Genomic DNA, 23,407 nt, shown 5'->3' with positions numbered 1-23,407 from the left:
CTTACTTTTGTCCTGTGTGATGTGTTAGAAAAGTTTTTACAGCTTTAGGGTGACATAGTATCAAGAACTGGTCCAAGTTGCTGAGTTACTCTTCACTTGACAGCTCTCTGAGCAGGTTCACTGTGTATTACAACAAAGTCTTGTACGAGACCACTGAAGTGCACAGTACGGATTGAGAACAACCTCCTATTAGTGGGGCAGGTGCTCCATAAATACTGTGGTATGGAGGAAGCAGCCCTGCAGCTGTACATAAAAGCTTTAGCATTAGAAGAGATGGGACATTTTCCTGCTAAAGAGAGAAGAGCTCAGTTGACACAAACTTTCGGGAAATGCATTTGCCAACAGTTGAAATGCAATTTAGTCTGAGTATTTGAAATTGCAAAGAAATAAAAAGTGTGTCTTCCAAGTGAGAAATGAGGGCTTCATACTGAAGTTGGACGTAGAATTTGGGGAAAGAGAGAGATTTCTCAGTGCCATAATTGTACTTGAAGAAATGGATGGAGCTAATGCTGTCTGCTCCAGTGAGGCTGCAAACAGCATTAAATTCTACTTCAAGAACATCTCTGGGGTAAAGGTAATTTTCCCTGCCATAGTTTTAATGTATTTTATGCATGGCTATTTTCAGTATCTAATCATTAACTTAGTCTTTTTTTTCCTTAATTTTCTTACTGAATATGTCATTATGATGTTTTACCATTTGAAGGAATGTTTTGTTTATTAAATAGCTTATAATTTTGACAACACTTTTCTTCTACTTTTAAGATTTGTGGAAAAGTCTCTCTTACTCTCCTCAGTCTTTTGGGAGGCTAATAACATGACTAGCATGATTTGATCAAATCCGTTCTCCAAATCCAATTCAAATGCAACTGTCATTTTGTAAAAGCTCAGATCTCCTTCTGCAGGACTGAAAAACTGACTTCTGATACACTTTTGTCAATAATTCCTTCCCCTCCCAGAAATTTTAAATAGCTCTCAAATAGTATTTCTGTATACTCTAACCTTTGACATTAAGAGAAGTGCTGTTTCATGTTTCTATATAGGATTAAAATACTAGTTGTTTGTCAGTTACATATTCTGACTTCAGGCACAATATCATTACAAACATTGATCATAAATGCAGAGAAAACCAAATTAAATTCAGCCTTTCAGATGATGTGATTTGAGTACTCTTGTCTCAAATCCATTTTGTTTTAGATTTGGGATTTCTGGTGGTGGGCAGTGATGATGAACTTTTTCAACAGTTCTGCTTTAGCATTTCAGTTTTTGGTTAACTGGTAGATGTGCAGGAAGAAGCATGTCTATTTCCAGTAGATGGAGCAGCAGGAATATGGATCTGATTCTCATTCTGTTTCACTAAATAGTGACACTGTGATAAAACTGGGGTTTACAGCCTTTCAGTGTTTCTCTGTTATTATACAGTACTTTTCTCTGTAGGTGAGAGAGTTTGATGGCCGTCACTTTATTCTGGAGAAGTCGATTACAGGAGATTTTGCTCTTGTGAAGGCATGGAAGGCTGATCGTGCAGGAAACATAATTTTCAGGTATGACTTGTTTACCAGTGGGAAAAGATTCTTTAATGGTTTAGATAATGAAAGAGAGGAGAATCCTGTCTTCTGTGTGATGGCAAAATAATGTTTTCCTGATTTCACTTTCTTTCATATTGCCTTTCCCTACTGTCAAATTACACTGCTATAAAAAACAAAGTATAATTGCTTTTTTTAATGACTTTTGAGAATTCAAACATAGCTGTGAAATAAAACATTGGTAGTTAAAAATGAGACATGTCAGACCAAAGTCATTATGACAACTGTGGAGAGATGTAGTGTCATTCTATTTGGTTCAATTTTTGTGCTAGTTTGGGTCCTTTTCCTTGTGCAATTGAAGGCTGACCCAAGAAGTGCAGGTTCATACATGTCAGAAGAGAAGGGAGCTGAGTCAGTCTCCTGGCCAGTCGTTGATGGGAAAACTTGATTCGGTCCCCAGAAAAGTATGTAAAGTTGATTTGATCTCACTGGCGTAGGGAGAGGTATCATATGAATTTAAACATCTTTTGTAGTGAAAAGTTTGGGCGTTGCACTAGTGATAACATCATTTATTTGAGTTGCTATATTTGTGCTCTGGTTTGTCCTGAACTGAAGCAGGAGAGGTTTGCTTATCTTTAACATCTGGTTTTCATTTGTTTGTTTTATGGCTATCAGATGAAAAGGTAAGTGTTATGGTAATCAGTTGCAGTTTACTACAAGAAGATGCTGAGTAATGCAGTTTGTCTTTGTATGTATTAAAACAAACAAAGAGTTGAAAAAGCAACTGAAAAATATGCGGATAAAATAATACTGATAAAGTAATGTTTTTCTTTGTTTATATATGTATATGTATGCATGTATTCACATAAACTTTTATCTCTGTATCTTATGGATATAATAATAATATTAAATAAAAATACTTGAAAATTAAGAAAGAAGTTTTTATTTTACCCAACTCTTGACATCGTGGCTTGCCCACTGACAAGACAAGATGGTTTCTGATTGAAAACTGAACTTTCTTGTGTGTGTGCACATGAATTTGATGGCTGCTAAACTCCTTTCCTTAGACTTTGGGACATGGAATACAGGAAACAGTCTTCCCCCTTGTGCTTGTCTTTGTTTGATCTTAAGCCTCTACTGTCTGTGCTTTTACCCCATATCTATCTACTGATGCTTACTTAACTCAGAAAAATTCTTTCATTCTCCACGGAAACAGACTGGTTGCATTCTCCCTCCCCCCGCCCTTTATGTCCTGTTGGTCTCTCTTTATGGCTTTTCCTCTCCCTTCTGTTCCTTTCAGAAGTCTTCATATGTCTCTCACATTCACACAGTACAGTTGATACCAGATACTACTTCCATCAGTGGAGACCTAAAAATCTTGAGTCCTTCTTTCAAGTGTAACTAATCAAAGATGGAAACATCATCATCCAGTGTCTTATTTCATGTAGAGTATTGCTAGCTTAAAAGAATTTGCTCATAATCAGCAGTGACCCTTTCTGGCTTTAGATGAGATGCAGATTACCTGATGGCCTAGAACAGAAACATAGGCTCATCTCATAGCCTGTGGGAGGCAACAGAGGAGGAAACTGTAGTAGATTCGAATGTAACAGCAATATCTCTGTGATCTACAGGACTGATGAAAAGGAAAATGTATTTTTGACATCATGCTACATACCGAGTATGTATTCAACTGGCAGTGGGATGCTTCTGTACTTTTTTTATGTGACTTCTGTTTTTGTTTGCTGAAATATGCCTGGATAGACATAGGCTCTGTGTTTACTCACATCTGCCACTGCTTTCACGGCAGCATGGTACTATTTATAGTATGTATCCCATGACTCTGGTATCTGTGGAGCCAATAGGAATGGAGTAAGTGTCTGCCAAACTGTTAAACACCCTCAAGCTAAGGGCTTTTTTAAATTTAAAGGATGTACTTTAGGTAGACTTATTTGGACCACAGGCCAGCATGAGTTTTTTTGTCTGTTCTCATACATGAAGCTATGCTGTTTTCTTGGGGATCCGGAATGGCACCAGCTCCTTTAGAAGTCAATTTTTTAAACAGGGTTTTCTACATGATACTTCATGTCACCTAGCTCTTTTGTTCCATACAGCATGCCGTGGCTGCTTTCCTTCCAGGCATCTTTATGCTGAATGGACTATTCTGCACCACAGCTTTTGCCTAACAAGACCTGTATCTGACCCAGTAGGTAATAATTCTTACCAAGAATTATTGCACCATTACCAAGACAAATTATCCAAGACTTCCGCAACCATAATGAAATAATCCCACCATGTTCTTGTGATAGCTGAAAGGATGCGTATATGGGCATTTCGCTTTGTTAGTCTGATGCAGGTACTAGTTCTGTTTAGTAGAACAGAGTGTCTCCAGGTCTTAAGCTTCTTTGGAGCTTTGCTTGTTAGGGACAACAGCAGGGAGTGCCGCTGCTTTTGTGGACATTCTACCTCCTTTGGCTCTCCTCCCTTTTCATCTGGTACCATCTGCTTTGGAGTTGTTCTAGCCCAATATACTTTCACTTTACAAGTGGAGGTGTGATTTGGTGCTGATGAAAGTACGCTCTTGACAAAGGAACAGAGATGTTGAAGGGACAAACTGAGTCAGGGCCCCTGCTGTCACAGACAGTCATGTCAGGTCATCTCTTCATGCTTCAAGTGGTTCTGCAATACATAAATTCAGTTTATATCTGAGGTGTCCCTTCATCTCTGCTCCATTAGGTACATAGTGGATGTAGTTCATTGATTTAGTCTACTGTGAGCTAGTTTGCTACCTTTTTCCTTTGGGACAAAAGCTGTTATCATGCCTTTGGGTCAGTTTAGGAATCCATTGCTGGAACAGTGGACTTTGCACACATTGCTGAGTCGAGATGTCCAGAAAACTATCTTAAAATAAAAAGGCAAACTTGGCTTGCTAGTTTCTGCATTTCATACTCCAAAAACCTGAACATTATTCTGTGTTGGAAAATAGCACAGCGTTTCTGGTTTTCCTTCTTCTGTATGATGTGTTCTTTAGAAATAAGACCTTTGATCTTATAAAAGACTGCTGCTTTTGAAACAACTTTACTAACCCAAGAACATTCTAAATTGCATAAGCTTTTATAAATAGGGTCAGAATCAAGCCCATTAACTCTTAATAATTTGTCATTGAAATGTTTTCTTGTAATTTTTTCCCCTATGTAAAAATAATTTTATATCAGTTTCTTTTACTGGCAGATCTATGATCTTGAGAAGGTCTTTGACTCAGAAAAGTAGTTGCTTGGGATGAAATACTGAATTCTTTGTTTCCGTATCTGCCTTCCCCCATCTGTATCCATTCTCCTGCTATTTTAATTCAGCTTTTGTAACTCTGGTTTTCTTCTCATTTTATACTCTACCTAGTTTAGGGTAGTTTTCTGTAAATCACTAGCAGCTAGTATTGTATTTGTTCACTAAGAGAAGAATATAAATTCAAGGGTTGGTTGGTTTTTTTTTTTGTTTCCTCTTCTTACATCCTCTTGTGTTTATACAGCCACAGAGGAGACCCATGGACAAAAGATACTGTACCTTCACAGCTGCTGTGTATTGCCAGTAAAACAGTATTTCCCCAAGTTATATGTCATTGTGTGTAGCTTTGATTCTATAGATCTCTGCACTAGAAATCCTGTGGAAACTGCATGGTAGTTTCAGGATTTGACCCTTGCAATTTCCTACCTCCCTCAAAGCCACGAGGTGGCGGCAGCATCCCAAAATTCAGCATGGCCATAGCACTAGGCATGGTCATTGCACTAAATGGCGAAGGAAAGAGGAAAAGGCATTGGGAAATGAGGATGGTCAGAAAAAAAATGCTTCTGTGAAAAGAGGATGGGAGAAGGGAAGTTTTGGCTTGTTTTAAACCCTAGTTTCATGCATTTTGATGAAGAAATGTCAAGAATTCTACTTTTTAAAGAGAAAAATGCTGAGAAGCTGTCAGTGGAACCCAACTAAAATATACACACAATTTTTCTTAAATATAATGCTGCACAGTTTTGTTTGCTTTCTGAAAAATATAAAAAGGGGCTGGCAAAGGTCAGTTGTTTTTCCCTGTACCTACTAAGATCTCAGTGCAGATCCCAGCATGGTTATACATGTCATGTGTTACTTTTATTCCCTAGAGGTTCTTCTTCCTTGTTACATAAATACTGTGCAGGAATCGTTAGGATGAATGCCAGAGTCTTGCAGTGAGTGCCAGAACTGGCATAGCTTTTTTAATCAAGAGAACTGGATTAAATTGACTACTATGCAAAGTGCTATCCCAAGTCCTAGTCTGAATTATGAAGGCATATGTGGGACTTGAGAGGCTGTTAGGCCCTGTTACTGGCCCCCCTATGGAGGTTAATTTTATTCTTTGTGCAGTGAAATAATGGGAAGGTACATTGTACAAAGCCCAGCTTGCTGCTGCTCTTGGATCTAATAAATGAAGGTATCAGTAGCATACTCAATTTTACTTAAACAATGTGCTGGTTAAAAGTCAAAAGAGCTGTAGTAAATATTTTCTAATGTAGCAAAATACTTAATTTCATAGGTATCTTACACAATTCCACAATACTTTTTCCTTCCTCCTATTTTTTTATTAATCCTCTAGCTATTTGGTGAATATATTTGTGATGTTTGTATTACAGAGATACTTGTAGCCTATCTCTGAAAAGTCTTTCCTCGTACTATTACAGCTTTTAATATTTATTCATTTTCTTCTCTTTCGCAGGAAAACTGCAAGAAACTTCAACCAACCTATGTGTAAAGCTGCCCAGACAACTGTGGTAGAGGTAGGGAACTGAAACATAGTAAGCCCTATACCCCTATAGTCAAGAAACTCCTTTGTTTTGCGTGGTATTTTTGGGAGAGAGTTCCTCTTTTCTTGACTCATTGGGGGATTTCATGTCAGAGACAGTGGTCTAAACTGTCTCCTTGTATTGTCTACTCCTAATGCTATGCTCTGTTTTAGTGGTTAGTTCACCATGGTTCCTCAGGTTATTACTGTTGTAATCCTGGCCAGGACTTCATGTTCACTGTGATCAGACTCTGGGGGAAACATGGCTACAGCCTTCAAATTTCATAGAATCATAGAATGGTTTGGTTGGAAGGGACCTTAAAGAACATCTAGTTCCAATCTCTTCTAGTAGACCAGGTTGCTCAAAGCCTCGTCCAACCTGGTCTTGAACACTTTCAGGGAGGGGGCAGCCACAGCTTCTCTGGGCAACCTGTTCCAGTACCTCACCACCCTCACAGTGAAGAATTTCTTCCTTATATGGAATCTAAATCTACTCTTCTTCAGTTTAAAAGCATTACCCCTTGTCCTATCACTACAATCCCTGAGAAAGAGTCTCTCCCCATCTTTTCTGTAGGTCCCCTGTAGGTACTGGAAGGCCCCTATAAGGTCCCCTGGAGCCTTCTCTTCTTCAGGTTGAACAATCCCAACTCTCTCAGCCTGTCCTCATAAGGGAGGTGCTCCAGCCCCCTGATCATCTCCATGGCCTCCTCTGGACTTGCTGCAACAGGTCCATGTCCTTCTTATGTTGGGGGCCCCAGAGCTGGACACAGCACTGCAGGTGGGGTCTCACAAGAGCGGAGTAGAGGGGGAGAATCACCTCCCTCTGCCTGCTGGCCACAATTCTCTTGGTGCAGCCCAGGATAGGGTTGGCTTTCTGGTTTGTGAGCACACACTGCTGGCTCATAGTGAGTTTTCCATCCACCAATACCTCCAATTCCTCTCTTCAGGGTTGCTCTCAATCCACTCATCACCCAGCCTGTATTTGTGCTTGGGATTGCCCCCACCCATGTGCAGGACCTTGCACTTGGTCTTGTTGAACTTCATGAAGTTTGCATGGGCCCACCTCTCCAGCCTGTCCAAGTCCCTCTGGATGGCACATCCCTTCCCTCCAGCGTGTCAACCACACCGCACAGCTTGGTGTCATCAGTGAACTTTCTGAGGGTGCACTCAATCCCACTGTCCATGTCTCCAACAAAGACGTTAAACAGTACCAGTCCCAACACTGGCCCCTGAGGAACACCACTTGTCACTGCTCTCCACTTGGACATTGAGGCACTGACTGCAACTCTTTGAATGCGACCATCCAGCCAATTTCCTATCCACTGAGTGGTCCATCTGTGAAATCCACGTCTCTCCAATGTAGAGACAAGGACGTCATGTGGGAGAGTGTTAAATGTTTTGCACAAGTCCAGGTAGATGATGTCAATTGCTCTTCCCTTACCCACTGATGCTGTAACCCCATCATAGAACGCCACTAAATTCATCAGGCTCGATTTGCCCTTAGTGAAGCCATGTTGGCTGTCACCAGTCACCTCCTTATTTTCCATGTGCCTTAGCATAGATTCCAGGGGGTCAGCTCCATGATCTTGTCAGGCACAGAGGTGCGGCTGATTGGCCTGTAGTTCCCTGGGTCTTCTCTTATTTTCCTTTTTATAAATGGGGGTTATGTTTCCCCTTTCCAGTCAGTAGGACCTCCACTGAACTGCCACGACTTCTCAGATATGATGGATAGTGGCTTAGCCACTTATCATGTCCCGCTCAGATGAGGGAGACAAGTGACTGAGACTCATACATCCGCAACGGAGTGGAAAACAGTGAGACAAGTTTCAAAGCCCAAACATTTATTAACTTCGCACAATGTACTAATTGGATACATGATAATTGGCGAAGTATATAACGAGTTGTGGCAAGCGATACAGTATGCCTTGCATTTCTTAATGGTAGTGAAGGAAAAGGGGAAAAAGGAAAGGAGGTAGATGGAGAGAACAGAGGAATAGAGATCACCGGTTTGGGTTCCTGCATCAATCCCTCCCGCAAGGGTTCCAGGAGGCATCTATCTTCTTTGCTTCACTTCGCTCTCTGAGTCCCCCCCACCCTTGCCCCCCTCTATTTATACACACTTTCCTTGGGTCTATCCCCTAGGTTGACCCACATACCTATGTATCCCATGTATGGGGAGGGGTAAGGTGTTTCATGGGATGATGTAATTAGCATGATCTTGTTACTCTTCATTAGCATATTCAGGTATTAATATGCATTTCATGGATAATGAAGCAAAGGTCATTCACCGGACAGATGGCCCTTGAAATTTGGCCAGGTGCACCAGAGCAGAGTCATCCTGTCTCCACAGGGCTCCCTCCTCCAGCTGCATCTTGTGTTATTTGGGCAGCCTTATCAGTTTTGACCTCCACACTATCCACCCTGTGACTACAGTTTCATTACTTGCGAGTGTTTGAGACATTCCTTAGCTCAAAGGGCCTCCACCCTCCCCGCTAACCTTTTTCTCAGGCTGTTTTTCTCAGTCCTTGTTTCTTGCAGGCCTGTTTCTTTCAGGACCTGTTTTTTACAAGTTGTCTCTCACACCACTTCATCTGCCAGTTCCCTCAGGACCCACAGATGCATCTCATCAGGCCCATGGACTTGTGCACCTTCAGGTTCCTCAGATGGTCTTGAACCTGATCTTTTCCTACAGTGGGCAGGTCTTCACTCTCCCAGTCCCCGCATTTGTCTTCTGCAACTTGGACAGTGTGGCTGGAGCCCTTGCCAGTGAAAACTGAGGCAAAAAAGTCACTGAGTACCTCAGCCTTCTCCGTATCCTGGGCAACCAGGTCTCCTGCTTCCTTCTGGAGATGGCCCACATTTTCCCTAGTCTTTCTTTTATCACCAACATACCTATAAAAGCTTTTCTTGTTGCCCTTGATGTCCCTGACCAGATTTAGTTCAAACAGGGCTTTGGCCTTCCTAATCTTATCCCCTGGCTGCTCGGACAATTTCTCTGTATTCCTTCCAGGCTACCTGTCCTTGCTTCCACCCTCTGTAGGCTTCCTTTTTGTGTTTGAGCTTGTCCAGGAGCTCCTTGTTCATCCATGCAGGCCTCCTGGTGTTCTTTCCTGGCTTCCTCTTTGTTGGGATGCCTTGCTCCTGAACTTGGAGGAGGTGATCCTTGAATATCAACCAGCTTTCTTGGGCTGCTCTTCCCTCCAGGGCTTTACCCCATGCTACTTGTCAAGCAGATTCCTGAAGAGGACAAAGTCTGCTCTCCTGCAGGCCAGGGTAACGAGCTTGCTGTTTGCCCTCCTCACCGCCCTAAGGAACTTGAACTCCACCATTTCATGGTCACTGCAGTCAAGGCTGCCCTTGAGCTTTACACTCCCCACCAGCCCCTCCTTGTTGGTGAGAACAAGGTCTAGCATAGCACCTCTCTTCATTGGTTCCTCTACCACTTGGAGAAGGAAGTTATCATCAATGCATCCCAGGAACCTTCTGGATTGCTTATGCCCTGTTGTGTTGCCCCTCCAATAGGTAATCAGGGTGGTTGAAGTCCCCCATGAGGACCAGGGCCTGTGAACATGAGGCTGCTCCTATCTGTCTATAGGGGACGTCATCTGCTCGGTCTTCCTTGTCAGGTCACCTGTAGCAGACTCCCACTCTAATGTCTCCTGTCCCTGCCTTTCCTTTAATCCTGACCCATAAACCTTGGTCGGCTCCTCATCCATCCCCAGGCAGAGCTCCATGCACTCCAGCTGGTCACTGACATAGAGGGTGACATCCCCTCCTCCTCTCCCCTGCCTGTCCTTTTGTTAAATAAAATAATTTCTTAAATAAAATAGTATGTGGATGAAAGAAGAAACAGTAGGCTTAAGCTGTGCTTAAGAAGATTCACATAAGACCTTATGCAAAACTTCATGATAATAAGTATATAACAACTGAGATTGGGCAAATTGTGGAGCTATCACATTTGTGGTCTCCAAAATTTAATAAATTACATAAATATCAGTCCAGAATGAGATACAGACATTTGATTACACCTTGAGAAAGAGGATGGACTAGATGATGTAGAAGTTTATTCCAATCTTTCTGTCATTTTTCCTTGTTGTCTAAAATGATAATGTTTAAAAACATGGAGCAGCCAATGCTGGAAATAACATTGGTGATTGGAGAGTTGCTAAGGCATAGCAATATCTAAAAGATAGACTGCTCTGTTAGCTTTTTCATCACACCCTGGTATGCCTAATAAACCTTTTATATCACACCTTTTATATGTCTAATAAAAGCTAAATATGGTTTGACAGTAAAATCAAGACAAATCCCTCTAGACTATTTCTAGTAAATTGTAAATGAAAGAAGTTTGTGTTTCTTCAGGGTTTTTGTTTTGGTTTGGTTTTTTTTGTTTGGAGGCTGGGTTTTGTTTGGGCTTTTGGGTTTTTTTCGGTAAAATCTTATCTGGAAAATATATTCGTTACATAAACATCTCTGGATAATATATTTGGGAACTTGAGTTATTTTTTTGTGTTATACAGAACTATGGCAAAAAACACCATAGAATTTGTCACACGACTTACAGTACAGCAACAGTACATGAATTTTCACAGTTGGTTTTCAAGAAAAGTTTAAAATATTTTTCCATTTAAAAATGAAATAAAGAGTCTTTCATTATTCCCTTTTCTTCTAGTCACTTGCCCTTCATACTTTGTTCAGTCTGGCGTTTAGAGAATTTAAGTAGATCAGAGCCTTCCACCTACATTCCATCTCATTCTTTCTTTCTGCTCTTCTATCCACATGTGATAGGGTAGAATTTTCTTGTCAGTGAGCAGCAATTATGTGAGATCCTTCTTGTTCTAATTCCACTTAACAGTCTTCAGTAGATCTGCTGTGAACTGTGTCCACCATGAGTCTTGTTGCATTTTCAATACCATTTAAAAACTGACAAGCTTTTTGTGAGATGGCACATTAATGTTACTTTACAACTCTAATTTTTTATGGACAAATTAATGGGTGAAGAAGCATAAGCAGAGATTTAGAACAAATAGAAATTTTGAGCCAAATGCAGTGCCTCATTGGGTTAAGTTTTAAGTGTCTTTCTTCCAAAGCAGAATTCAGAATGTTGTGTTTGGATTTATGAGTTCAAACCCAGGGAATTGGAAGGGCATATCTCAATATGGCATCTAGTACATCTGCTGTCTAGAACTAATCATGGGGAAACTGAGACAGCTGAAAAGAGTTTTGCTTGGCTCCTTAGTTAATGTTGTTCAAGGCTGAAGGGTGAAATTCTCAATCCCACTTACAGGGAGCAGAAAAAAGTTTGTGTAGGCTAGTAATTCAGATACTGTCTTGGCAGCAGGGATTTCTGAATTGTATCTGTTCCCAGCTCCCTTTCTGTTTTTCACACAGTGACCATTTAACTGAATTTAAGCAGACATGTAGAAGTAGAGATTTGAAGCCATTCCTGCTCCTTTCCATCAAACTAGCTACAGGTCAGACTTGTCTTCAGAGTCATACAGTGATTAATTGGGATTTGCAGGATTGTAGTTTCTCAGTCTGGCACTCCCATCCTGATTTTGAATGTGAAGCTTTGTACCTGTTATGCAACCAGACTTAGGCTGCCAACATCTGCTTGTCTAGAACAAAGCACCAAGCTGAGGCAGGTAACTAGCAAAAATTAGAGGCATTTCCCTCTGTGTTTCTGATTTTTGGGTTGCTGAAATTTTTTCTTTAAAATGAATGCTATAAATACACAGAAAAGAGAGTTGTTCTCGTAGCTACTCTAATGGGTTATTTATTTATGTATACATCTAGTTTTATCCAGTCCTTCAGAAGCAATCTCTTTTTTCAGCAACAGAACTTAATTTGTTAAGCTTTACATTAGAAGGAGGGGTTGTAGGCCATTCGCTTATATCATTATTAAGTTCAGTGAGTACATTCAATCAGAGTGTAACTTGAATTTTGAAAGATAGGTTTAATCAGAAAGTTATCCTGCTTGATACAAATAAAACAAGAAATGGAAAACCCATCCTTCTGTTTGTGCATGTTCCAGTGGTTAATCACCCTCATTGGTATAAATATGTCTTTTTACTGTAATTAGTTTGGCTTTAGGTTCCATCCAGTGCTTTTATTCCCTTCTGCTAGATTAAAAACCTTTCTGAAGCTGGCATATCCTTCCCACTGAGTGACTTCTCAGTGCTGTTGATATGATGAACAGATTCAGATTAAGGTCTTCATGATTCTATCTGTAAAACATTTTCTTCAGCATTCCTATCCTTTTCATGTCCATCTCCTTCTCCCTCTGTTTTTTTCTGAAACTTTATGACCAACTGAAGCGTCTTCAGCACTGTAACACTGCTCCCACTAATGTCACATGAAAAGTAGAGTTATTCTTTGGTGCTGCTGCTTCCTTCTTTGCAAACCAGTAGTCTTTGGTGATCATTATACAGGGGGTCTTGCAGTGTTAGTTGCTTACACCTTGTTGATCCATTTCTGGCATACTTCAAGGAGAATGTAATCAGTGTTTTTCAGCATGCATTCTGTAAGCATGGCAGATATTTCTTGATCACAGATGTCTTTGTGTTTTGTAATGAAACATGTTATGTTTGAACAGACCCAGTTTACCTGTTGTGTCTGGTACTGCCGCTTCCTTTTTAGGATTTATTATTTCATCAATCTTTCCACAGATTTATTTTAGTTTCTAAACATTGATAAAAAATACGGAATGGCAATTGGCATAGTAAGATCCATACCAAGGGAAATATAAACTACTAGAAATCCAATCGCAAGGTATCTGTGAACTTGATGAAAGTGGGAAGTACACTCAGAATCAATTGCATTTGTTAACCTGTCCTTCTAAATTAACCCAAGGAGCTGTGAAATCTCCTGACAATCATACACAGTAAAAGACACTTTTTTCTTTAATGTATTAAAGCTGCTGTTCTCCAATGTCAGTGTGGCATTTTACATTCTCTTAGTTGAAGTACGGACAGACACTTAATTTTTGTAACAATTCAGAAGTGGGAGAGCTTGACAGCATTTGTGCATGTGGAGGGTAAGAGTGAAGACAAAAAAAGCCCATCTCACAAACCCACAAACTGATAGCTATTGCTTGCTTTAAAACTCCCCTGTGTTGTGAGGAGTGAGGCTGGCTGTGTGTGGAAAGGCTTCTGAAGAAGGAGGAAGTCAGTCTGTACCATTACCGGTTATGTCTGTGGTACACAGTGGAGAGTTACTGATTTTTAAAATTCCCCTAGAACAAATTTCAGATTAAAGTGTCTGACCCTCAGCCTTGTTTATTTTGACTAGGAAAATGGTCAGAAGTAGTTGTTCAGTACCCTTGCTGGGATCAGAAATACATTGATTGTAAATTTCTAATGAAATACAGGAGGTGTTTACTAACCTGTACAAGTATTTTGGACCACTACATGTATTTCTTTTGCTTATTTAAGTGATAGGAAGTAGAACCTGCTAACATTCATGATAATAAGTATGCATACCTCAGCACAGATAACTGTCTGTAAAGATCCAACTGCACTGAGTCTAGTGGAATTTTTACTTTAATTTAAAGGTGACCAATATTAAGGGTCAAAAAGAAGTTTTCAACTGAATTCCATGATTCTTGTTATTTGGAGGGTAACCTTTGCAGAGAAAAATGTTAAATAATCCAGTATTGGCAGCATTAGTTAGTTTGGCTTTATCTATATGTGAACGCAAAATGATGCAGGAGTTTATTTGTTTTTTAATTCTTCTACAGTGTTGCATTTAAAAAAAGTTCTCTGTTCATCTGCTTCTCACTTCATCTTGCAGAACTTGCAGGAGTTAAGTATGCAGTCAGAGCTGTAGCTTTCTTTGGACCTGAGCCCTGACGCATGCACTCAGCCTGAGGCTTTCAGGTGATTTTCAGATATATAAACACTTTGCTGCTGCTGTTGCAAAGATGGGAGAGTTGGGAAATCAGCTCATCTAAAAGGAACTCAGCAGTCACAAGTAATATACAAGCTACCAGCCCTTGTAAAGGTGCAGAGGAAGGGCTTGAAATGTGAAGAAACTTGAGGGCTTGTGTGGTCGTATGTATGTGGTAACATTTCAGATGCTCTCTGTTGAATCACAGAATCACAGAATTGTCTAGGTTGGAAAAGACCTTGAAGATCATCCAGTCCAACCATCAACCCAACATTAACAGTTCCCAACTACACCATATCCCTCAGCGCTAAGTCGACACTACTCTTAAACACCTCCAGGGATGGGGACTCCACCACCTCCCTGGGCAGCACATTCCAACGCCTAACAACCCGTTCTGTAAAGAAATACTTCCTAATATCCAGTCTAAACCTTCCCTGGTGCAACTTGAGGCCATTACCTGTTGTTCTGTTGCTTATTACTTGGTTAAAGAGACTCATCCCCAGCTCTCTGCAACCTCCTTTCAGGTAGTTGTAGAGGGTGATGAGGTCTCCCCTCAGCCTCCTCTTCTCCAGACTAAACAACCCCAGTTCCCTCAGCTGCTCCTCGTACGACATGTGCTCCAGACCCTTCACCAGCTTCGTTGCCCTTCTCTGGACACGCTCGAGTCATTCAATGTCCTTTTTGTAGTGAGGGGCCCAAAACTGAACACAGGAATTGAGGTGCGGCCTCACCAGTGCCGAGTGCAGGGGCAAGATCACTTCCCTGTCCCTGCTGGCCACGCTATTTCTGATACAAGCCAGGATGCCACTGGCCTTCTTGGCCACCTGGGCACACTGCTGGCTCATGTTCAGCCGGCTGTCAATCAACACCCTCAGGTCCCTCTCTGACTGGCAGCTCTCCAGCCACTCCTCCCCAAGCCTGTAGCACTGCTGGGGGTTGTTGTGGCCCAAGTGCAGCACCCGGCATTTGGCCTTATTGAAACTCCTCCAGTTGGCCTTAGCCCATCGCTCCAGCCTGTCCAGGTCTCTCTGCAGAGCCTCCCTACCCTCGAGCAGATCAACACTCCCACCCAACTTGGTGTCGTCTGCAAACTTACTGAGGGTGCACTTGATCCCCTCGTCTAGATCATCAATAAAGATGTTAAACAGGAGTGGTCCCAAAACCGAGCCCTGGGGACACTACTGGTGACCGGCCGCCAACCAGATTTAACTCCGTTCACCACAACTCTTTGGGCCTGGCCATCCAGCCAGTGTTTTACCCAGCAAAGCGTGCGATCATCCAAGCCACGAGCAGCCAGTTTCACCAGGAGAATGCTGTGGGAAACGGTGTCAAAGGCCTCACTAAAGTCAAGACAGACAACATCCACAGCCTTTCCCTCATCCAATAATCAGGTCGCCCTGTTGTAGAAGGAGATCAGGTTTGTCAAGCAGGACCTGCCTTTCATAACCCCATGCTGACTGGGCCTGATCATCTGGTTGTCCCGCATGTGTTGTGTGATGGTACTCAGGATGAGCTGCTCCATCAGCTTCCTGGGAACCAGAATCAAGCTGACAGGCCTGTAATTTCCCGGATCATCCTTCCGACCCTTTTTATATATGGGCATCACATTGGCCAATTTCCAATCTGTCGGGACCTCCCCGGTCAGCCAGGACTGCTGGTAAATGATGGAAAGCGGCTTGGTGAGCACCCCAGCCAGCTCCTTCAGCACCCTCAGGTGTATCCCGTCCGGTCCCATAGACTTGTGTGTGTCTATGTGATGCAGTAGGTCACTGACTATCTCCTCCTGGAATAAGGAGGGGTCATTCTCCCAGTCTCTTCTTCTGGCTGAGGAGGCTGGATTCCCTCAGTACAACTAGTCTTGTTATTAAAAACTGAGGCAAAGAAGGCATTAAGCACCTCAGCCTTTTCCTTGTCAGTTGTTACCATGATTCCTCCTGCGTCTAGCAGGGGATGGACTCTCTGGTCTTTCTTTTGCTGCTCACATACTTATAGAAACATTTCTTGTTCTTGATTGCTGAAGCCAGGGTAATTTCCATCTGGGCTTTAGACCTCCTGATTTCTGCCCTGCATAGCCTCACAGCCTCTTTGTAATCACTGTGAGTGGCTAGTCCCTTCTTCCAAAGGCTGTAAACTCTCCTTTTCTCCCTGAGTTGCAGCCAAAGCTCCCTGTTCAGCCAGGGTGGTTTTTTCTGCTGCCGGCTTCTCTTACAGCACCTGGGAACCGCCTGCTCCTGAGGTATTAAGACTTTCTTCTTAAAGAGTGCCCAGCCTTCCTTGACCCCTATACCCTTCAGACTGTCTCTCAAGAGATCCTGTCAAGCAGGTGCCCAAACAAGACAAAGTCAGCCCTTTGGAAGTCCAGGATGTCAGTTCTGCTTCCCCCTCTCCTGGCCTCTCTAAAAATAGAGAACTCTATTATTTCATGATCGCTGTGCCCTAGTCGGCCTCCAACTGCCACATCATCCACCAGTCCTTCTCTGTTCACAAAGCGGAGATCCAGCAGGACACCTTCTCTGGTTGGTTCATTCACCAGCTGTGTCAGGAAGTTGTCTCCCACACGTTCCAGGAATCTCTGGGACTGGTCCCGCTCTGCTGTGTTGTATTTCCAGCAGATGTCTGGGAAGTTAAAGTCTCCCAAAAGAACAAGGGCAAGGACAAGTCTGCTGAATTCAGCAGGCAGTAGTGCTGTCATACCCCTCCACAAACGCACTGAATTTTGTGATGGGAAATTAAATGTGTAGCCACTTGGAGTTACAGGGAGACCTCCTGGATGTGTGCCTGGACTGCTCAGGCAATGGCTGTGATGTTAAGATGCTTCCTAAAATGTGCATCTTCCTGTAGAGGCTTCTGTAAGCCAGACCCTGCCAGGAGGGACAGGCTTGGTGATGATGCTTCTTTTTTGCAGAGAATCGAGGCAACCCAAAGCCACAGGAAAAAACGTAGTGTGACCTTGCCATGTCTAGGTGTTGTGACAGCATGGGAGAAGTGAAGGGTGATACTGGCTTGGGCTCTTGCGCTTTGCCATGAAGGGTACATGAACATCCGTAACAGCCCCAAACATCACTAAGCTGTTTTCTTGACATTGTTATTCTCTGCCATGAGACCTGCTGACTGCTTGACCCTGGTGAAGTGGTTTGAGATTTCAGCCACTGCCATGATGTAAGTGTTTGATAGTGGTAATGGTCAATATGTTTAGAAATATTTATTGACTGGCGGTTTGAATAACCAGTTTGAATAATTTTCTTGTTCAGATTACATGGGATGGCTAAATATATCTCCCTGTGTAAACAGCATTTCCACCTCAAATAATACCAGGGGAGGAAAAAAGAGAGTGTACTTTCTCATAAAAATGCATTAAATAAAAATCATTAAACCCTGCATTTTATCTCTGGTTGCCTAGTAACAACACAGCCACGTCAGTGAGCGCCATTATCTCAGGTACAATGAACTGTGCTGCGCAAAGGGACAAGCAAACTGAAATAAGCTATTTGTATCCTGTTATCTGTGCTAAATCATGGCATTGTGTTTTATTGAGGAAACTGGAAAATGAACCTTTTTTTTTTGGTGTCTGTTCCTCCAAATTCTTTAACAATGTCAAAACTTTCCTCAGATGCATAGCATTGTTCTGAGGAATTGTTCAAGGTTTTTGCACAGTGACAGTTTGCTGTAAAAAGCCTGTAAGTACTACTTTAAAGTGGAAAAATAATCTAAAAGAATCTTTTTCCTTACCTGGATGCCCCAGCCATGGAGCTTGAAACTGAACCCTGCTACAGGAAGTGGTTCTGGATTTGTGATGGGCACAGACCTGCATCAGGATGTGTTTCTGGGAAACCACAGAACAGGATTTGAGACCAAGAAGAATACAGAATTGGGGTTCTTTTGTGCAAATGCTGTAACCACTAAGCTGTTGTGTTGCTATAGCCTTTTTCAATATTGTTTAATTGCTCAGTGATGACTCTGTGTGTGCTTAGGGGATGTTTGCTGAGTGGGTGTCCCAGGGATCTGCAGTGGGGGAATGTTCTGTCTGAGAATGTCATCTGGTACAGGATGGACACTGAGCTGCTTAGTCCTGCCACCTTACCAGCAGCTTTTGGCACAAGTGACAGTAGAATTCTAGTTGCCATAATGTCTTAGTATAATATATGCAAAATATGTGTTATATATGAAAATATATATTATTAGTATAAGTACAGGTATGGAAGTCTTTACATCTTAAACATCTAGGTGGTTAGGGCTTTTGACTGCATGATTGGATTTGCATGCCTAGGTTTTGGCTAAATCCTGAATCAGAAATACTTGTGGATCTGAATTTAGATAACCCAGTTATAGAGTATAGACATTACAATATCCTTTCCCAAAGGAACCTTAGATGAAAGATTTGAGTGAACACTTGTGGGAGGGTAACCATGAAATGCAAGCACATTATCTTTAGAAATCACAGAAGGGAAAATGGCAAAATATCAGGAATGCCTCTTAGGAAGTCTGATTTTGTGAGCTCAAAGACTTGATAGTTGAAGGCTCCTGGGAGGTATAGCTATGAAGTTAGGGGAAGACCGTGTTAAGAACTTGAGAATAAACTCTTCTAGCATGGAGAAAACATTGGAAAAGCAGTAGGAGTTTGATCTGGATCACAATTGTTGCAATCTCAAACAGAAAAGAAAAATGACAGAAAGTGAGATGTCAGATGTCTGAGGCTAAGCATTACAAAACCCAAACAGACAAAATAGCTTAAGCACATAGAAGCAAACTCAGAAATCTCCAGCCCAGTACAAAATAAGACTTGAAAGTAGCAAGAAATCTTTCTAAGAGTACATACCTAGTGGGCTGGGAGACCAAGGACATTGATACTTCACCGCTCAATGAGGAGAGTAAAATTACTAATGCAGAGTACAAAGAAGGCTGAAGTGTTTAATGCCTTTTCTGCTTCAATATTCATCAGTGTTAAAAAGCAGTTTGATGCCAGTCATAGAAGGTTAAAGAACAAGTCAGAGAAGGATAGGAATTGAAATCCAGGACTACTAGTACTGATTTGGAAAAGCAGCTCCTAGAAATGTTTGCACACTGTTGCCACAGTAATTTTAGTTTGCCAACAAGAAGCCCACCCCCAGACTGGAATGCTCTTTCATTGTTTTTGTTTCCCTTCATTGTATTTGATTCCTTGCTTCTGTGTGTGCATGTGTTTATTAAAAGAACAGAAAAACAAAATATTTGTACAGCTGTTGTGCAGACCATCTTAGGATGATTTGAGAAGCACTAGAATAGACTGGGCTAGAAGGGAGTTCAAAAGGTAGTTCTTTTTATGTTTAGTTAACATGTTACTGATTTTCAGGGGAATCAACTTTAATAGTTAATTTAGCTATGTGGTTTTGGGTTGTTTGGTTGGTTTTTTTTCCTATGATTGCTTTTCTTTTATATATAACCTCTAATTATGTGGGTTCAGATTTGGCACTTCATTGCTGGAGTAGTGAATGTTAAGTGGTTAAAATTCATAGCAGATCGAATTGTTGCTGACTGCTGTTCAGATAGTTAAACCTACACACAACATTGTGCTGGAAGATTTGAATTTGTTTTTCTTTTATCTGTCTCTTAAATTTTATTCCTTTCTAAACTGATACTTTCTTGAATGAATATCATGAGCTTTCTCAGCATTCAGCTTCAGAAGTTAACTGCAGATGTGAATATAATATTCAATGAAAAAAATCCCTTTTATCCTTGTCACATATGTTAAGAACAAATGTGACATTCAAAAAGAACAAACTAAAGCAAGTCCATGGTTGATCAGTAGATACTGCAGATTGCCAGGAAGTCAGTGTGCTAGAGAAACTGATAGAAAGCCTCTATTTTCTCCTAAAGCTAAATCTAGGGTTTATTAATAACGATTTATAGAAAACTTGATATACTGTGCATTTGAAGTGCCTTTCATTAACAGTACTCATGTTCTGTATAATGAGAATTTGAAAATTAATAGAATTTAAATTACTGTTCAGTTAACTTTTCATTGTATGTGCTAATATGTATAATGAATTGATGATAATTCTTATGCACTGCTCTGTGTGTAAGATCCATTAATCAGTCAATCAATGATTTATCAATCTTTGCATTTGAAATCACAAATTATTATATCACTGAAAAGATGATGCAGAGAGAGTTTTAGGCATGACTCAAGGAATTTATATGCATACATTCATTTATGTCTTAAAGCAGTGATTTGTTTTCTGGCTATTGACATCTCTGATGGAGATTTCTAGTACAAAATGAGAAAGATTGAACATTCAAACTGAAAATCTTACAAAAAGTTCACAACGTGAGTAATTGCCCACTGACATGAAACAAATGCATTTTTTCAGGTGGTCAAAACATTTTCAGGTGGTCAAAACATTGAGATTAGAAAAGCTGCAGCCTCAGAGTAATTGTTTGAATCAGTAGCTCAGATTTTAGTCTTCTCTTCCAGTATCCTTCCCTGCAAATGCTGTAGAATAGAATTATTCAGTGAAGAAAGTGAGGATTTAAAGAGAAGTAAATGACTGAGATACCAGGACTGTCTTGACTTCAAATCATGCTTATTTTTCAGGCTGCAGAAGATGGTAAAAGAATGGATGAGGACCATGGAGTAGTTTTCTATTTCTGTCTCTCAAACAGTTTTCCTGGTGTTTATTTGGAAGTCACCTAGTCTTCCATTTTTTACCAGAACTGTTTTTAATTGCTTTATAGAAAACCTGCACTCTTGGAAGTCCAGTGTGTGGAAATGCACTTCCATTGATATTCCCATGAATTAGATACTAAGTTCTTAAGTTTGCCACTTGTGATGAAGCTGAAGAAAGTGATAGCTAAACAAATCTTAAAATAACCTCCTGTTTTTTTTGTGACAGAAAACCAGGCACATTTCTCTTTTTTTGTTAACCTTTGCAATAAGTCAAATGTATTATCTCAGTTTTTTCCTTCTTGTTGAAAGAAGCAGGGAAAAGCAAAGAGGAGAGCTGGGATATATTCCTGATCAAAACGAGTGAGGTGTGTACCCAGTTGTCTCTGTAAGCAATACGCTAAGGAGGAGCATTTGTGCTCCCCCAGGCTCTCAAAGTGCTGAATTTCTCAAACACTGACCAGCAAAAGCTGCAAATAAAAGTACAAATGCATCTAGCACTTAGTTTTTAAAGTAAACTAACTTTTTTTCAATAACAATAGTTTCAGGTATCGATTTTTTTCCCCACAGTACCTTCAAAATAGATATTTGCATTTTTATGGCAAAATTTTTGCCTGTTTGAATTCCAGAGCAGTGGAAGTTATACTTATGTCTCATGGTTCTCCCTTGTTCATTTAAGTGAATTAGGCAAATTGTTATGCACCTTTATTTCTGTTGCTTTGCGCTGTTGGGATTTTTGGTTGTTTTTCTTTTAATTGTGTGTTTTGATAAGTACTGTAGCTTTTGTAACATCTTGTGATGAGGCCAGCTGAGAAGCAGGCTTCCTAGCTCGGACAGCAGCACATACTTGATGCTCTGGTATTTGGTCATCTCCTGTAAGGCATTAGGAGCGGTTATGTGATTTGTGTTTGCCTTTGCACCAGCACCTGTCCCCCCATGCATGCCAAAGCAGACTATCCCTTAATTTTCCTGAGCTATGTATACCCTCAGTTTCTCCTTGTGTTCATGCAATGAACTAATTAGGGATTTTAAGAAACTCCAGATTTAAGGGACTAAATTGAGCCATCATACAAGCAGAAATTAATTTCTGTTTGTGATGAATTCCATCCGATTCCATCAAGGTTGAACATACGCTAACCAAAGATATCCAATTTAGACATCTGCCAGAAGGCTTACGGGAAAGGGGAGAACCAGACGAGTTATAAGAAGTTGGCCACCAACCACCCACTTAAAGACCTTGTCTGGCTGTTAAGACACAAGAAGAAGAAAAAGTAGTAAATGAATGTGAAGGTTTCTGAGAGTGATGAATTTTTCTTTCAGCAATTCAGAGGAATCAGAGACAGCAAAGAAACCTATCCTTAATGTATTTCTATTTTGATGGGGCTGGGGAGGAAGTGGTTAAAAACCCAAACAAACAGTTTATATATAAAAAGAGTTTAAATTAGTTGCATAGGCATTCTATTGGGAATTTTAAGCCAGTTGATAATGCCTTGATCTGCTTTGGTAGTTATTCTGCCTGATTAATAAATACAGAGACAGAATAGAAAACTTGGTATGATCAAATTAGAGGTCATACTTGTTATGGCTTTGGATATCACATGTGCCATCCACCTGGAAACTATACTAAGGCACATGGAAAATAAGGAGGTGATTGGTGACAGCCAACATGGCTTCACTAAGGGCAAATCGAGCCTGATGAATTTGGTGGCGTTCTGTGACGGGGTTACAGCATCGGTGGGTAAGGGAAGAGCAATTGACATCATCTACCTGGACTTGTGCAAAGCATTTAACACATGACGTCCTTGTCTCTACATTGGAGAGACATGGATTTCACAGATGGACCACTCAGTGGATAAGAAATTGGCTGGATGGTTGCACTCAAAGAGCTGCAGTCAGTGGCTCAATGTCCAAGTGGAGAGCAGTGACAAGTGGTGTTCCTCAGGGGCCAGTGTTGGGACTGGTACTGTTTAACGTCTTTGTTGGAGACATGGACAGTGGGATTGAGTGCACCCTCAGAAAGTTCACTGATGACACCAAGCTGTGCGGTGCGGTTGACACGCTGGAGGGAAGGGATGTGCCATCCAGAGGGACTTGGACAGGCTGGAGGGGTGGGCCCGTGCAAACTTCATGAAGTTCAACAAGACCAAGTGCAAGGTCCTGCACATGGGTGGGGGCAATCCCAAGCACAAATACAGGCTGGGTGATGAGTGGATTGAGAGCAACCCTGAAGAGAGGAATTGGAGGTATTGGTGGATGGAAAACTCACTATGAGCCAGCAGTGTGTGCTCACAAACCAGAAAGCCAACCCTATCCTGGGCTGCACCAAGAGAATTGTGGCCAGCAGGCAGAGGGAGGTGATTCTCCCCCTCTACTCCGCTCTTGTGAGACCCCACCTGCAGTGCTGTGTCCAGCTCTGGGGCCCCCAACATAAGAAGGACATGGACCTGTTGCAGCAAGTCCAGAGGAGGCCATGGAGATGATCAGGGGGCTGGAGCACCTCCCTTATGAGGACAGGCTGAGAGAGTTGGGATTGTTCAACCTGAAGAAGAGAAGGCT

At 41.4% G+C, this 23,407-nt stretch overlaps 1 protein-coding gene across 1 annotated transcript in view; it reads left to right on the top strand.

Annotated features, from left to right (window-relative positions):
• OXCT1 (3-oxoacid CoA-transferase 1) overlaps positions 1–23,407 on the top strand; it is a 100,318-nt gene that overhangs the window by 21,249 nt on the left and 55,662 nt on the right. The window contains exons 6-7 of the mRNA XM_074811775.1: positions 1,435–1,541; positions 6,259–6,319. Coding sequence (XP_074667876.1) covers positions 1,435–1,541; positions 6,259–6,319 — 168 coding nt within the window. The remainder of the gene's footprint in view (positions 1–1,434; positions 1,542–6,258; positions 6,320–23,407) is intronic.

This window comes from Strix aluco, chromosome Z (assembly GCF_031877795.1).
Source record: "Strix aluco isolate bStrAlu1 chromosome Z, bStrAlu1.hap1, whole genome shotgun sequence".
NCBI lineage: Eukaryota > Metazoa > Chordata > Aves > Strigiformes > Strigidae > Strix > Strix aluco.
The sequence above is the reverse complement of the archived record's forward strand: the minus strand, read 5'-3'. Positions and strand labels throughout refer to the sequence as shown.